The following is a 17,078-nucleotide window of genomic DNA, read 5'->3' on the forward strand; positions in this document are numbered from 1 at the left end:
GCGGGGTGGGGGCCAGGGGGAAGGAGATCTCAAGGAGCCCTTGGCAGGAAGAAAGAGAGAGGAACCAGAGGCAGGCCTCAAAAACTCCCACCCAGTTTCACAGGTCCTTTGAACCCCACCCAGTTCCTCTCCAATGGACATAGCTCTTGCTTTTCCATGTGCTCATCCCATAATTCCACTTTGATTCCCAGCACTGCTCTGCGCCTTGCCCTGCCAGTCTTCGTGGATACCTGCCACGAAGGTCTACCTTCGTAGACCTGCCATGGGGAGGTCAAGGCTGGGACAGGTGGGTGGTGGGCCAGGGTGGGAGACCATCTTCCCCAAAGCTCAGGCTCCACTTGCCCCCTTTCACCCCCTGCACCCTTGGACACCTTTTGGAGGCTGATGCAGGTGAGGATTGAAGATAGACAGGAGGAGGGGTTATTTATTGACCAAGGAAGGGCCACCAGCCCTGAGTTACTGTTGTTGATAATGAGGTTGAGGGAAAGGAAGAAGGAAAGGAGAAGGGGCAGGAGCAGGAAGGAAAGAGGAGAAGGGGAGGAAAGTGCAAGGAGGGGAGTTGACTCCCCTCAGGCTGGAAGAACCCAATGCTCCACAGCCAGCCAGAATAAGTGAAATTGAGCCCCTCTATGGAGGTCTGTCCCTTCACAGTCAGGGAGTTGTGCAGACAATCACAGAAAGTAGGGCCTTGGGTGGGGAGAGAGAGGAGACCTGGGTGCAAGGCATGGCTCCACAGTCTCTCACCATGGGACCCGATGAGTCCTTTTCCAGCAGGGTCTCAGCTTTCCCATCTGTACAGTGAGAGGGTCTCTCCCACTTTTGGTCGGGTTTTTCAACATCCACTGGGTATATCTTCTGTATGCTCAGCCCTCTGCCCGCTACTCTCCAGTGGGGGAAATAGACAAGGGCCACTCATAGTGATGTGGGCTATGATGCAGAGTCCTGGGGTGGTGGGAGCACAGTGAAATCAGGGGACGCTTCCAAGAGAAGGTGCCACCTGCCCTGATCCTTCGAGAATGTGACTCTTCCTAGCTTGGTCCTCTGCTCACCAAACTAGGACAGAGGCCACAGGAGCAGATGTCTCTGTAGAGATCATGAGGGTGCAGGTGTATGAGGAGCAGTGTGGAGGGAGGAATGATGTTTTCTGTACAGCCACACGCACGTGGGCCAGGTCTTCCTCAGCCCAAACTCTGTGGGCACGTGGGGCCTTGAGGGGTTCTGCAGAGAAATCCCAAGGAATTTTTTTTCCATTAAATTTAAGCCATTAACATTTTGTGAGTACCTACTGTGTGCTCTGATGGTGACTGGAAAAGGGCAACATACAGTAAGTTTAAGTAGGATTAATAATTCTTTTGTGAAAAAGAAGACTTCAGCCTGCCTGGAGACTGTTGAGAGGGAGACACAGGCTAGTGGAAGAGGACCAGGAGGGCACTATGGTTACGGGGATTCTTGGAATTAGGCCTTTAAAGGTGGACTTTAAAGATTGATAGGCAGAGAGGAGCAGGGGGGCATCCAGGAGAACATAAGCCAAGGCTTGGAGACTGGAATGTGTTGATTGTTCAGGAGGAGTGAGAGGGTAGGGGAGAAGAAGGAAGTCTGGAGGTCTTGTCTGGAGTCAAACACCAAGAGTCTCAAGGGAGGTCTCAGCTCAGTAGCCACCTCCTCCAGGAAGCCTCCTGTCATGGCAGTGACCACTTTGTCTGGGATTTCCCATCTAGTTCACTGCCGCTAAGGTCCATGAGTTTTGATATCCCCCCCAAATGTGATCCAGCCCTTCTATCCAGCTGGATCACCAGGCCTTGGGGGCTGAGCCAGGCCCCTGTCTGTGGTTCCTGTGGGCCTGTGGTTCACTTCTGTGGCCAGGCTGGAGCAAGGGACTGGGGTATTCCCTGGGCTTAAATTCCATTGAAACCAGTCAGCAGAACAAAAAGGGAAGGAAACTGAGCTGCAGTCCAGAGAGAAAATCCAGGTCCAGAGTCTGAAGCAAGCCCCTGGCCGCTTGGGACTTCCAGCGACACCTTGCTTCCGGACCCCGTTCCCCCACTCTGTGGATTCTGTGGCCAAGAGCCTTGGCCAGGTGAACGCAGGTCTGGCGTCTCCAGGGCCTGGTTCATTTCTGGTTTGGACCCAGGAGGGCTCTGAAATCAGGGTGTCAGTCAGGAAGGGAGGGCAGGGCAGGGAGCGGCCCCTCATCCCCTGCCTTAGCTCTCCCCAGTCCCCCGGGCCCCTGGCTTCAGCTTCTCCAAGGTTCTGCTCACGGTAGACAGGCTGCTGCGGACTCCTGGGGGAGAAACCAGGATGGGGCTGCCTGAGTAGACAGATCTCTGGGTCAGAGCAACCTAGAGGCACCCTGGAGCAGAACAAAATGGAACAGCAAGAGAGGGGTGTCCCAAGAGGCAGTTTCCACCGTGTTGACAGAGGCCTGGATGGTCAGAACGGCCTTTCAGGAGGACAGCAGCCTGGTATGAGGGTTAGAGGCAGCACTCTGGGGCTGCCTCCCTGGTCTCCGTTCTGGCCTCACCACTTCCAAGCTGTGTCACTTAATTCCCCTGTGCCCCATATGTAAAGTAAAGTGGGGCTACTTAGAGTACCTTCCTTATATCGTTGTTCTGAGAATGGAAAAATTAATGTATGTAAAGTGCTTGGAACATTGTCTGGCATGGGACCTTTTGCTGAGATTAGGCATCTTACTGCTGGCGGCAGACACTGGGGCCGTCTTTGAGAAACTCCTGCTCTGGAATTTTCCAGTGTGCAGGGATGGGGCAGGAAGAAGTCTCAGGTACCAGCTCTGAGAGCTGGATATCACAGTGGGAGAGGAGAGTGAGAAAATGAACTGGACATGGGATGGAGGGGAGGGGAAAGGGCAGTGAGGGGCATTGTGCCCAGGTGTCGTGCTGGGCAGGACAAGAGGCCCTGTGGCACACGAGAACAAGAATCGCTCAGCTCAGCTGGGAGCAAAAAGGGTTTTGACTAAACACATGGAAGAAACTACCCAACTCTGCGGGCTCTCTGACACTGGGGCGGCCCCTTCTGCTACTGCGATCCACAAAGCTGCCCGGCCAGAGAGGAAGGGGGGAAGATGGATTCTGGAATTTCTGGAACTTACCCTCTTTATTGCCATTGGCGTTGGATCTTCCCTCCCCACCATCTGGCCTTGGATGGGGGTGGATTCTCAGGCTCCCTGCAGGATGAGATTACCCCAAACCCCCTGGTCACTAAGCCTTTCTCAAATCAAGTCCTTCCTGCTGTTTAATCTCCATTCCTTCAACTCTCTTTCCTCCACTGCATTCCTTTAGGTTTCCCACATGATCTGGGCTGGTGTGTGTGTTGGAAGAGGGGCGGGGGGTGAAAATAAATGGGCCCTTGAAGGAGAAAATGGCAATTTTTTAAGGAGATGAGGGTCCTGGGGAGAACTGGGGATATGTAAAGCCCATGCGATTGGTGGATTTGGGAGAGTGTATGCTGGGAAGTGAGAGAAGTAGGGAGCCTTACAAGGGTCCTAAGATCTTGAGGGAGATAGGTCTTCATGGTGGCTCAGAGTTGAAGTAGGGTGATCTGGAGATCTTGGAGGTTTGGGGGAGATGGGAAATCTATCAGGGGAGATGGGAGTTTTAGGTGCTCTGAGCTGGTTTAGGCACTCTTGTGGCAGGCTGGAGTCTGCTGTACTGTAGTCATAGCAACGCCTGCACCCAAACACACACATACAGACAACTCCAACACACAGAGCCAGGAGCCGTCACACATGTGGACACTGGTCCCCCACACAGTGGGCCCCAGAGTAACACACAAAGAGTCTCGCATGGTCTTTGGCAGAGACTACAGGGGGTGGGGAGAAGACTCACCTATGTTAGGCAGGATGTGGTCCAGGTTGAAGCGAGCCTTCAGGAACGGGTAGGCCAAGATGAGAAGCCCTGGGATGAGAGACATAGAGGAGTTCTGTGATGGGGAGGTTCCTGGTGGGTGCGAGCTGCTGAAGTTGGGGGTGGGCTGAACCTGGGGGTGAAATTGAACGTGCATGGAGGAGCGTGAATGTGCAGGTTGGGACTGTGGGTGTGTAAATGTGAGCCTGTGAGTGTGTGCACCAGGAGAGGCAGAGAGCAGTGCCTATTTGGGGAAGAGGCTACAGGCTCTACCCAGCCTGCTGGAAATGGGCCCAGCTGCCATCACCACCACCAGCTGTCCTCTGCCCCACCCTCCTCCAGGGCCCCCAGGGTAGGACCAGGGTCTTCTTAGCATACTCCTCTCCACCCAGGCCTGGGGAGGGGGTAGCAGAAGAATGGCTCTTGCCCTGCCCATTCCCACTTCCTCCCCAGACCCAGTGTCTGTGGCCATGGCTGGAGTTTGCAGCCACAGATGCCTAGAGCCTACAAGCCTAGTGCTTCTGGTTCTGTTTGTGGCCTGGGGTGGTGGAGTGGGTTGAGGGACGCTACTCAGCATCACTGTGGGGACATCAGTGGGATTGGCCCAGATAGACAGATGGACAGATGCCTGGACAGACAGATCTGCTGCTAAGACATAGCCTTAGTCCTATCTGCAAACTGTCTTGGCTCAAGGAGGGGCCACTGGGAACCCTGTCCCCTTTTACCTGCTCTAATCAACCCACCCCCAATGGGCTTATAAATCCCACCACAGACCTGACAGCCCAGGCCTAAGACTGGAAGCCGTAGGGGGAGCAGCCAGAGAGGAGTGTGGCAGCCTGCTCCCTCTTTCCCCTCTCCCTGCTCTGACAGTCCACCAAGGGAACCTCACCCAACCTTCCCTTCCCTCCCTGTAGCCCCCAATGCTGCCTTGCTCACACCTCTAGCTTCCACCCTCCCGAACCAGTTCCTGTTATCTCAGTCCTTCCCTCCATTTCCTGTTCACTTGACCGTGCCCCTGCTCCCTGAGCCCAGCACCTGCTCACCCAGACCAGCGGCGCCAATAAAGATACCACCCACAGCAGCTGCAGCTTTGGACATGGAGACACCGATGATGATGCTGCCAGCCACCAGGCCAAGGGCCACACAGGCCAGCTGCAGGCAGCGGAAGTCTCTGCTGCTGATGGGGACGTCCATGTAGGCCTACCCCGGTGCCGTGTCCTGCCAGTTGGGCCTGTCCCCAGAAAGCCCTGGTGGTCTTGGTCCTCTTGGTTGTCCTTTGTTGGAGTTCCACCTTCTGGGTGGGAGTTTCTGGCCAGTAAGATTCTGAGCTTGTTACCCTTAAATTTATCTGCAATTCTATCCCACAGCTTTCCTCGGTGCCCACCCACTGCAACCCCACCTTGATCTAAGATCTCTTCCAGGTCACCCCACCTTACTGTTCCTCTCCTAAAGGCCCCTGAAGCTGGGGACCACCTTGGGGACTCCCGTCTGGTCACATCTGGCGATGGCCGCCAGAGTTCTGGAAAGCTGGGCCTGCCCCATGGGGTCCCTTACTGTCAGCCTCCTCTTGGGAGAGCTTAGCCCAAGCTCCCCTGCCCAGAACATCCTGTCCCAGCTCCCTGGAGCCTGCTCAGCTGCCACTGAGCCTTGGTCTATTAAAGTTTAAAACAGTGGGGGAGGTTGGCCCAGGGGCCAGGCTCCTCTGAGATGCAGGCAGCAGGGAGGTGCTGAGTTATTCATGAGGTTGCAATGTGAGCGACTGACTGGGTCCCAGAGGCCCACTAGGGCAGTCAGCCCAGGTTCCACTGCTGGTCCCCAATGGGCAGGATGAGCTTCACATGGCATTCAGTAGCCAGGGATGTGAGGAGGCTCCCTGGCCACATGCTCAGGGCCCACTCTGCTGTTCCTTTGGCTTGGAGGTGCCCCTGGGGCCCCTGCTTAAGGACTTAGAGACAGAGATGGAAAGAGACCTACGGAGGACCCTCAAGAGATGGGACAGCGACTATGATAAGAGGAGAAGGAGAAGTGTCCTTTCAAATCTACTCTGTTCCCTTGCCCTCCCTCCCTGGCCCCCCATCTTATAACCTCTGGCTCCTAGGCAGGGCTGAGGGGTCTAGTTTGAGATCCCCCCCTTTCTCAGTTGGGCTTGGTACCCACTCCCCTTTAGTTTTTCATGGGTTGAGAAGGCGAGCCCTTCTAGCTTCCTGGGAACCCTGGCTGGGACTGACAGGGAAGGGTAGTGGTGAGGACCACGGGGGAAGAGGAAACTTATGGGCTAGGGCAGGGAGAGGAATCAAAATTGGAATCAGACTGGGTGGGGGCTGGGTACCTGTGGCCTGGTTTGGGAGACTGGAACATGGCTGGTGCGCCCTGACCTCTGGCCTGGGCTTCTTTTCCCAGCTGGTCTGACCTACTTGCAGGATCCACCAACTTGAGGCTGGGCACTGCTCACCCAGCCTAGCCAGCTCAGCTCTGTCACACCCCCCAGTTCTAGCTCTCATCACTAATTTCATTCTCTGGTCCTATGTGGATCAGGGTCTCCCTCGTTCCAGAGGATGGCCCTGGCCTTAGCCCTGTACCCAGACACTTGGGCGTAGTCCCCAGACTCCCACCACTGGCCCCTCTAGCTTCTCTTTGGGTCCCCCATCTCTCCCCACCACACCTGCTATCTGGCACAGCTGGGCCCACAGTCTTTGCCTCCAAGGCTGCCCCTGGCTTCTCCCTCCCCTTCTCCTCTGCTGCCCTCCTGCTGAGTGTCTGCCTGGGCCCTATAGTCTGGGGCATACCGCCTCATCCTGCAGGACCCTGCTCAGCCAGCACCAGCTATGTGAAGCCAATTCCGACGGTGCTGGGCAGGTGGGCTGCCTGTCACTGCTGCCATGTCCCGAAGTGTCCACTGTCAGTCTTCACTCTCTCTGTGTCCCTTCTGGAGACTGTGAGCTCCACAGAATGCCATGCCTAGAGGGGACCTGGGTTAGGCTTCTGGACACAAGGCAGAGGTCAGGGAAGCCCTGGACCCACACAACCACCTCAGATGGGCAGAGAGGAGGGCCAAGGGCACCATGGGACCTCTGTCTCTAATAGGCAGTTTCCTTGGTGGGGGTGGGGGCCTAGGAGGGCCAGGGTCACCTGAGTGAGCTTCAGCTGAGGGAAGGCACTGCCCAGGTGCTGGAGACAGGCCTGGGCGGGCACAGGGATGAACTCTAAGGTGTGTAGAGAGGAGGGGTGCCTGCAGAGCACTGGTGGGTTCCCTGGACTGTGATCCTGTCTCATAAGAGAAAGGCCCTGGAGGTGGGCATTTCCCAGCCACAGTGGGCATTCCCTAGCCACAGCCACTGCTGCCGACATCCCCTGTGCGCCTCCCCAGGATGAGGTCTGATTATTCCTCTAATTAGGCATCAAATGACAGACCATATCTCTGTTACATGTAATTGATCCCCCACTGACTAGTTTTAGAAAGAGCAGTCAGAATAATTGCCATGGAAACATGTTCCTGAGACGTCGAGCTTTGGGAATCTGAACAGCCTCCGCAGAGGCCCCGTTCCCACAATGTGTTTACAGAACCCCGGTGGGCAAGGCCTGTGCCGGCTCCTCTCAAGGTGTAAGGCTGAGGGTGGTGCTCCGGCACCACAGCAAGACAGGCTCTCGCTAGCCTGCCGCATCTCCCACCTCGCACTGTGGGGCTCGGGCCAGCCGCGCCATCCTGAGCCTCACTTGGCTGCACTTGGGAATGGGAATGGGGACAGCAGAGGCTGCAGTCAGGGATGCTTGTGCGTGGTGAGTTTCAGATTCCAGAAGAACACTCTGACCTCTGCAAGCTGGAAACCAAATTCCAAATTAGAGTTTTTCTTGGACATTGTACATCCCTCAGGGCACAGTATCAGTTACAAGATCACAGAACTCCAGCACCATGCCTGCCCCTTCCTAGAACAGGTGAGGAGACTGAGCTGGGAGTGGAAGGGTTGGCCCAGGGTTCCTGCTCAGTTGGGAAGCACTCTAGCATATCTCTGCCCCTGAATTTCTATCTTATCTTATTTGAGACAGAGGAATTGGCAACCTCACCATCAGAGGGAGACACTATGTTTCAAAGAATCGGTCCAGGCAAACGTCTTTTCCCTCATCACAGGAGAGGGTCTCTAAAGGCTACTCGGAACTTTGCGACGCCTGCTCCTCCACTGACTATGTATGTAGAGAGGAAAGCTTGCCAGTTCTTGTCTCCATGGAGGCTGTGTCATCTCTGAAAGAGGGTGGTGATGTGCTTACTACAATAGGTAAACGAGATGGAAGCTCAAGGCCCTAGAGCCGGGCCCCTCATGGTTCCCCACACTACAAACACCAGAGCCCTCCTCCCTGAAGCCTGGGTCTTCCAGGCCCCAGATTCAGGGCATGACTAGGCCACAGGTCACCACTGACTTCATCACACATCACTCTCTTCATCTCCTGGAGAGGCTAGGACTGGGGGGCGCCTGCTTCTGAGCTTTCATTCCCAGATCCAGAAGTAGCCTGTGGGTGGGGAGGAAGAGTGGGTGAGAGGACTCAGCTTGCTTTAGTTCCGTTTATTTTCCTTGAGGGGTGAGGACCCTGGAAAAAAGCATAATTAATTCACTGATCCCCTGGGGGTTGGCAGCTTTCCTGGGCTGTTTGGAAGCTGAAGTTGGGAAGCAGCTTCCAAGGCAACTGCTACCATGGCAACAAAAGTACCAGCCATGGGGGAGCCTTACTCCTCTATCCCCTCTAGACCTAAGTCACGGAGCAGTTAACATGGGACTCAGGCACTGCTGTTCATGGAGCTAAGTTTGGTGAGGGGCAGTCAGCCAGGAAGGAGGAGGGGCCCCAGAGCACCTGTGCCAAGGCCCCAGATGGGGCTCATACAGAAGTCCCTTGGTTCTGCTTAAACCAGGATGGGGCTGAGGCCTGAGGTCTCAGACACTCCGCTGTCTGGGGTCAGCTCTCTCCTACAGTCCAACCCAAGTGTGAACCCTAGATCCTGGGAAGTGGCTGCCACAGTTCCAGGTCCTAGAACCTCCCACAGTGTGTCTGCCGCATCTGCCTCTGCCTGGGAGGGCCAGGCACTTCCCAAGGTTGCCTAGTGAACAGTGGCAGGGGAAGGACTAGAACTCAGGGCCCCTGGCCCCTACATCTGCCCCTTGGGGACAGGGACCCCACCTCAGAGGGACAGAGCTGCCTGTCAGCAGGAGGATCCCACAAAGGGCCAGAGGCCAGGCCCATCTGGAAAGCCCAGACCTATCTCCACCCAATGAGCCAAGGACAGGGGGAAACCTCATCGCCATCACTGGGACTCAGTTGAGTAATTCTGCCCCAGGAGGTAATAATAAAAATAACCAAAACTATCATAGCCAACAATTATTGAGTACTTACAATGTGTGCCTGGAACTGCTCTAAACACTTCACACTCAGTAATTTATAACTTTCACAACAGCCTGCCCAATTTTTGGTTAAAGAAACCAAGACCCCCCCAGAGAATAAGTAACTGTCCAAGGCCCAAAGCTAGTAAATGGCAGAGCTGGGATTTAAACCCGGGCAGCACGGTTCTGGGCCCCAAGCCTCTCTGGAAAGAATTCCTGTCCCACCTTCCTAACTATACAGCCCTGGGGCAAGCTATTTTTTTCCCTTCTCCGCTTGGTTTCTCATGTTAAGCAGGGTAAAAGAATAGTCCCTTACTGCGTAGGACTGCTGTGAGAATTCAATGAGATGTTGCCTGTAAGCTTCTCAGAAAGAATGTGTTACTTAGTAAGCGTACACTAATGCTAGCAAAGCCAGAGTGGGCACAGCCGCACGTAAGCAGGGAGTGGGGGATGAGAGGGCCTTGCCAGGAGGACTAGGGTGAGGAGGTGGGATGTAGAGGGCTCAGAGGCAGGAGAGAGCAGCTGGAGCTTTGGGCAGGTTGGGAGGGGGGAGTGCTTGGTCCAGGAAGCCCCTGAGAGTCACACCCCAGCTGGGCCAACCTGAAGGACTGACCAGGTTGGGGCTGGAGTCTAGAGACATAACTCATACCCTGGTTCTGAGTCCACAGGGACTGGGAGATGTTGGGCCAAAAGGCTTGATTCTGCAGGCCTGATTTCCTCTTTCTTTTTCTTTCCTCTCCCTCCCTCCCTCCCTCCCTCCCTCCCTCCCTCCCTCCCTCTCTCTTTCCTTCCTTCTTTCTAGACTTTATTTATCTGTTTTTAGAGACAGGGGGAGGGAGGGAGAACGAGAGGGAGAGACACATCGATCAGTTGCCTCTCACATGCACAAAACCCAGGCATGTGCCCTGATTGGGAATGGAACCGGTAACCTTCTGCTTTTCAGGATGATGCCCAAGCCACTGAGCCATGCTGGCCAGGGCCAGGCCTGATTTTCTAGCCCATCTCACTCCAGGCAGATGAAGACAGGATGTGGGGGTGGTAAGGGTTCCTGCAAAGGGACGCCTGCCACAGAAAGTATGTCATCACCAACATGGAGGCACTCACAGTACAGGACAGCTGGCAGCTGGGCCCATCATCTGCCCCCAGAGTGAAGAGCCCCTAATCCCAGCTCCCCAAGGTGAAGGGCACCCAGTCCACCGCCCTGATGTTCAGACCTCCCTTTTGCCACCTCCTTGGGAACTGACAAGGGCCCTTCCTGCCTTAGCCCTTTCCAGCCCGGTACTGAGGATTTCATGGGACAATTTCATGGATGTAAGGCACCATTTTTCTTTGTAGACAACTCTAGAAGGACAAACCCAGCCCCGGGGACACAATGGAACCTCAAGGGCTTAGAGTTGCTTTAGACAGAGGGGAACTTTGTTCCCACTTGGGTAGGTGGGCTGGGCTGTGTGCAGGGCACGTCTGTTAAAGCAGCTTGGAAGCCAGCTTGTGTGATGGTTGCTGATGCCACCTCTTCCACTGGGTGGGGAGATCCCAAATGGCAGGAGCTGTTTCCTACTCATCTCTGGGTCTTGGCACAGACTAGCAGATTAACAAATGTTTGATGAATTTCACTTCCTCACCTAAAAAAGAAAAGCAATCACTCTCCTTCACCTTGTCTATGAATCCAATGAGGCGCTATGTGTAGAGGTCCTGACAAGGGGCGCCTGAGGGGATCAGCCCCTCTCCAGAAGGCCTGTCTCCTCTTCAGGTTTGCAGGTGAAGAAAGGACTACCAGGAAGGCCACAGCGACAATTTAAAAGTTTTATTAAAACAAGCTCAACGTATAATAGCATTGTTGTGTTGTACAAAGGTCTGACACACACATCGATTTTCTTCCGGTAACTCAGCAGCTCGGCTTATCTGATCCCAGGCTTGCCTTCATGCTCTCCAGCAGGCAGCAAGCTCAAGGTCGCTCAGAGCAGAGCAGCTGGGCTGCCTTGGACTGGCTCTGCCTCAGGCACAGAGCTCCTTGTAACTGCCCCAGACCTGTGCTGCCTTCCACACCAGGCCCAAGAGATGCAGCGGCAGACTCGGTCACTAAGGCGCCCATCATCTCATAATAGCTTAAAACCAGTTAGAATAATAGGAAACTGTCAATTAAAACCTTCCAAAAGCATGGATATTCAGCAAAAGGAGAGCGAGCCTTTGCACGCTCTGGCAAGTCCATGGGCTTGCAGTGGGAATTCAAACTCCCATCTTTGGTGGAAGAGCAGGGTTAAAAAAAAAACAAACATTTTTAAAAACGAAATAATACTGACTTTAGAAGCAATCCCAACCAAACAAGGAAGAGGATGATAAATGAGGGACACATTTCGGTCACAGCAAAGAAAGATTATGTGCTTCTCTGTGCTCCAGACTGGAACACTGGTCTGGCTTCCGGATGCAAAGTCTCTCTGCCCTTCCCTGAATTGAGGGGATGGCTTTGCTCAGCCCTGGGGGAGGACATCCAGAGGACAGAGGAAGGTAGGACCGACTGAGTGGGGGTGACAGTGCAGGGAGGGAAGAGCCTCCGTCAGCTTCTCAAGACTGGCTCCCTGAAGGCTGCGGCCGCTCATTCACCAGAGCAGGCTGGATCCAGGATCTGCAAGCGGGTGAGCAGGTGGGCAAGAGCCCAGCAGAGATGTCCCTGCCTCAGGCGATTATGCAAAGTGACAAGTGATTGCTTTCCTTTTCAAAGACAACCCCTTTGGAAAAAGCTTTTTCCTCGAGGTCTCTGGGGGCATGGGGGTTGGGTGGGAACCTCAGGGCCTTGGCAGATGAAAAAGCCCTGCTGCGGCCACACAGCAGGTCCCTCTGCCTTCCCTGGAGACTGGCCTCACAGGTTGCCAGGGGGCAACGCCTCGACAGGCCTAGGGCCTGAAAGGTGTGGCTGCAGTCGGTCAGAGAGCTGTGGGTGTTGGGCACGATCCCTCATCTCCACTGCGGCCTGCCTGGGCCAGAGCCCTCCGACGGGCCAGGCGGGACTTGGAGGGAGGGGAAAGCTTCATGGAGCAGAGGCCCTCGGCCAGTGCCTGTGACTCCTCTGCCAGTTCATTCTCCTCGTGCTGGGACAGCTGGCGGTTGAGGGCGATGGCCTCTGCTGCAAAGAGCGTCAGGTCCACTGTGCTGCTATTTCTGTAGGGACGGAAGGAAAAGCAGAGAAGAGGGAGGCAGGACTCGATGGCCTTGGCCAGGCTAGCTCCTCGACACCCCCACCAGCGGCTGCAGTTCCACGCTCTCCCCAGTTTGCCCAGGCGGCACAGGCTGCTCTCTCCGAAGTTGTTCTTGTATGGGTTTGCAATCTGATTTCACTGAGGACGGAATGGCTTTGACTCTCAATCACTGTCCTTGGACTTAAAGGGGAAAAATGCCCCTTTCACTCAGAGCACCCTCCTCTGCACAGAGCTCTATCAGAGAAAGGGCCCCGGCACATGAAACCTTCCCGTGTATGTATCCCTCTACCCCATCAGGGCAGGGAGCTCCAAGAGCAGGGACTGCGCCTTTGTGTCTGTGTCCCCAAAAGCCAGGTTTACTGAATAAATCTGCTAAGGTGGATCTGAGGTTTGGAGTCTCAAAGCATCTGGATGCAGCTCTAGAGAATCAGGTAGGAACCCAGGATGGGCAGTAGCATTCTGGCTCAAATGAATTGAGATGATAAAGGTGTAAGACTTCCCTGTGTAGTTCCTGGAAACTGGCCATGAGGTTGGTTCCTCATGGGGGTTCCCATAATGCTTTAGCAATGGCCCTTTGGGAATAGGGCAGTGCTCACTAAGAATGTGAGTGAGTGTTGAAAGGAACTTAAGTCAAACAGATCCAGGTTCAAAGTCAAACTCGCAAGGCTACTGTGTGGCTCTGAGTAAGTTAACTCCATCTTCTGTGTCTTAGTTTTCTAAACTATAAAATGGGGTAATAGGAACACCTCTCTTTGAAATTTATCATGAAGACTATTATGGATATAATCTTTGTACCATATCTGGCATGTGGTAAGTATTTACTACACAGTGGCCATTATTGTTATTGATTGTCTAGTAGTATTTATATCACATTTGATACCACTGACCACTGCCTTACAGTGCTCCAGATTCCTGCTGCTTTCACCAAACCATGGTAGCAGAGGGAAAGCTTGGTGTAATATCCCACAGATAAGGCCTGTGTGGGGGCTGCAAATGGTGATTTCCAGTTAGGATTCACGTGTTTATGCAAAGCAGGTTTTTCTCCTGCACACAGCCCTGGGAGAGGCCTTGAAGGTGCTGGAGGGCTGGGGAAGAAGAGGGGAGGGAGGCATTTACTGCAGGGGGTAAAGAGAGGAAGAGAAGTTGGGAGAAGGCAGGCCAGGGAGCCACTTCAGGAGGATACCTGAGCTCCCCAATCCCCCACCTTTATCACAACGTGGCTGAGAGCTTGAAAGTCAAAGCCAAGGAAGGAAGGGTATTGGGTGTGGTGGGAGCTTTACCTCTGGAGGACTTGCGGCGTGGGGAGTCCCCTTTCTGGAGCCTGCTAGAATGGGAAGGATAGATGTGTGGGTAAGCTGCCCCCTCCTTCAAGAGCTGCCCCCACCCACACCAGCATAGAGTGGGTAGGTGACTACTGGCTCTGGCCCAGCACAGGGCTGTGGCCAGGCTTGCCTGCAGGGTCAGACCTTCCAAGTAGAGAACAAGCAAGGAACAGCCCTCGAACCAGCTGCCTCTGCAAGGAGAGCCCTCTCTTTGCCAGGAGAGCCTGGCAAAGTCTTAATCATCCTCTAAGACCCAGCTCTAGGGCCCCTTCCCCTGTGAGACATTCCCGTTCCCTGCCACCTCCCAACGCCTGCCTGTGTAGAGTAGAGGTGGGTGGCTGTCTGCTGGTGCCCTGAGCATCTGCCAGGCTGTCCTGTCACACGCTCCCTTGCTTCCCTTTTCCCGTCAGAACATGAAGGCGGGGCTGGGTCTCACTCATCCTACTGTGACTGGTGTCTGACACGGTGGGCACTCAGCAAAGACAGCAACTTTGAGTGGCTGAGGATTAGCCACTCAGAGACACTGGACTGCATCCCCACTTATAACATGGGGGTATTGGGGCCACAAGGCTGGCTCGGGCCTGGCAGATGAAGGAGACACAGTGATCCCAGGAGGCCTGGCAGACCCCTTGGAGGGACAGAAGTCAGGTCCCATGACTAACGATGGAGGATGGTTAAAATGTTTTCTAGTGAAGATTTAGATCCTTAGTTTGGTGAAAATGCCACCATTTGCCTTTTAATCAAGCTGCACACAGACCCCAGGACCACAAGGAGAACGTATGTGCCCCTAATGCAGACACACAGCAAGCAGGGCAGCAAGGCCTGCTTCTGTGTGCTTTCAGCGAATGATCTTTTTGTACAAGGGGGTGGTACTACAGGCCCCAGTGACAACACCAGGCTGCTTCCTAGGCTGCATGGCTCTGCCAACAGTGGGATACATATGCTGAACCCCGAAGGAGCGTGGGTCAGCTAGGGCCTTAGTCTGTGACCAGGCTTAGAGCCAAGCCTATGACCAGTATGGGACTCAGGCTGGGGCTGGGGTAGGAGTCAGTTCACTCTATGTGCACAGGAACTGAAAGTGCTGTACAGTCTCCCTCCAGCTGAGGTCAGCCACCTGGGTATGGGAGCTTCCTCATGGCCATGCTGCAGGCCTGAGGGGGTGAAATGCCACCCTTCCCTGGGTCACTCACCCCCTGCACCCATGGGTGCTGCAGAACTTGGGCGGCGCTCAGTCTCTGCTTCGCATCTCGAACCAGGAGCTTGGAGATGAGGTCTTTGGCCTCACTGGAGATGTGTGCCCAGTCCTTGTCAGGAAACTCGTACTTGCCCTCCTGGATGCTCTCAAACAGCTTGTTCTAGGTAAAGAAGGTTCTCCTTGAGGTGACACTGGCCACAGGTGGATAGGATGTGCCTGTCATTGATCTAGTCACCCTGGCTTCAGTTGAAACCGCAGCTCATGGCTGGGGTACACCACACACTCACCATACTCTCCCCTAAATCATCAAATGACACAGCATGCCCCGGCAGGCAGAACGGCTCTGCTACTTGGCAGGCTGGCTGTGGGTGCGTGGCAAATATCAGTTAGAGAACAAAGCTGGGATTCCTTGGCCCTTCATACAGGGCCCTCTAGGAATGGGCTGCTGGCAACCTCTCAGGTCTCATCTCCCACCACCATCAGCCTTGTACTCTACTCTTCTTCCCTCTACACACTTAGCTGTTGCAAACCTTCGTGTCTTTGCTTTGTTGTTCTTTTACTTGTATTTCTTGCCCCTCTCCCCGAAGGCAAGACGCATCCTTTCAGACTCAGCTCAGGTATGATCTTCTCTAACAACCCTCCCTGAACTCCAAGCTGGGCTAAGTGCCCAATTACCTCTATTCCACCTTGTGGCTGCCCTTGGACACAAGAGGGAAGGGGGACTATGTATCTCTTCTACATCAGGAACAACCCCCACGCCCAGCTCTGCTTGGCAGCCCACAACCAAGCTGACCTCCAGCTGGCCCTCTGTAGTGGGTCCGGGGACTGCGCTCACCTGGCATACCCTGCAGACCTCTCCCTGGTCCCAGCCACAGTCGGCCCCACAGTGACCTACAAAGGGCGGGTAGCCACTCAGCATGATATAGAGGACCACTCCCAGGCTCCACAGGTCACAGCGCTTGTCGTAAAACGTGGCCTCATCCGTGAAGACCTCCACCACTTCTGGGGCCATGTATTCTGCAGAGCCGCACTGTGGGGCCAGGGTTGGTAAGGGGGAAGTGGCAGAGAACAGAGTGGTTTAGTCACAGGAAGAAGGGATGGCAAAGAACAGAATGTAATGGGACTTGAGCAAGAGGACTGAGTTGTAGAGCAAGAAGCTGCCAGGAAAGCCAGCCAGGGAGCTCGTCTGATGCCACCAAGGCACTCAGGAAAGCTGGGCCAACTGGACTTTTGGAAACTGAGTGCTATCATTCCCCATGATCCATGTGACTAGTTCCAGGTCACCTTCTTATCTTTTTAGGTCCTTCTCTAGTGGGCAGAGACCCTTGGTCAAGAAGCTCCAGGAATCTCTCCCCGCCTCAGCTCTCTGTATACAGTCACGTGGAGTACAGGTACTTCAGTGTATGGGAAACATGGTTCTGGGAGGGAGGTCTGTGGAGATTGATTCCATAAAGCAAGGATTTCTTAAAGTCTCCTGCTCAGCTTCCATGCTAGCTTAGAGCAAGAAAGTACAAGGATTTAGAATTAAGAGACCATTAAAGCTGAAACTCTTAGAACAAATCTAATCTCCCCACTTCTCTCACTTATAGATGGGAAAACCAAGCACTAGAATGGGGCAGGGATTTGTTCAAGCACCTCAGTGGTCTGCCCAGGATCCAGGATTCCTTCCTCCCCTCCTTGCATAGAAAACTGCTGGTAAAAAGAAAAAATTCTTTTTGCTCCCCTCTTCGCTATTTGAGGTTCACCAAGAGACATCCCTCACCTCCAACACACACAACTAATTTGATGGAAAGATGGTAAATGGAGATAGGACATTTTCTGTTATTGGCAATTAGAGTTAATGACTTTGAGAACAAGGTAGCTCAGCATCGTAAAAGCTAATACACAAACATTTCTAATAATGTTGGTTAGGATAAGACATGGCCATAGTCAAATGCATGTCTTAAAAAGGTTATTAGGAAAATTCACTTAGAAAGCAAGCAAATCTCAAAAGAATCATAATTACAGTATATTGAGTGTACAGACAGGTCTTAGGAAGAAGAGGCCCCCAGCAGCACCATCTGGGCATGAAGTGCGAAGGGAGAGAAGCAACAGGACAACTTAGCCAAGCGAGCCTATGCGCAGAGAGCCCAGGACCTCAG

The 17,078-nt window shown here is 54.0% G+C and overlaps 2 protein-coding genes across 9 annotated transcripts in view; both read right to left on the minus strand.

Annotated features, from left to right (window-relative positions):
- Positions 1-2,201: 2,201 nt before the first annotated feature.
- Positions 2,202-5,054, minus strand: KNCN (kinocilin). The gene is made up of 4 exons (XM_024571079.1): positions 4,904-5,054; positions 3,843-3,911; positions 3,107-3,181; positions 2,202-2,281 (listed from the first exon to the last, which is right to left on the minus strand). The coding sequence occupies exons 1-4, from the start codon at positions 5,052-5,054 to the stop codon at positions 2,202-2,204; spliced, it is 375 nt and encodes a 124-aa protein (XP_024426847.1).
- Positions 5,055-11,015: 5,961 nt separating this feature from the next.
- Positions 11,016-17,078, minus strand: part of MKNK1 (MAPK interacting serine/threonine kinase 1) — a 43,867-nt gene continuing 37,804 nt past the window's right edge. For 6 of the 8 annotated variants that reach the window (XM_071220915.1, XM_071220914.1, XM_024571121.3 and 3 more), the window contains 4 exons: positions 15,773-15,967; positions 14,933-15,097; positions 13,701-13,744; positions 11,016-12,382 (listed from right to left, as the gene is read on the minus strand). In XM_071220915.1, coding sequence (XP_071077016.1) covers positions 12,148-12,382; positions 13,701-13,744; positions 14,933-15,097; positions 15,773-15,967 — 639 coding nt within the window. In that variant the 3' untranslated portion in view covers positions 11,016-12,147. The remainder of the gene's footprint in view (positions 12,383-13,700; positions 13,745-14,932; positions 15,098-15,772; positions 15,968-17,078) is intronic. The other 2 variants (XM_071220913.1, XM_071220916.1) reach the window with 2 other exon arrangements.

This window comes from Desmodus rotundus, chromosome 3, assembly GCF_022682495.2.
Source record: "Desmodus rotundus isolate HL8 chromosome 3, HLdesRot8A.1, whole genome shotgun sequence".
NCBI classification, from domain to species: domain Eukaryota; kingdom Metazoa; phylum Chordata; class Mammalia; order Chiroptera; family Phyllostomidae; genus Desmodus; species Desmodus rotundus.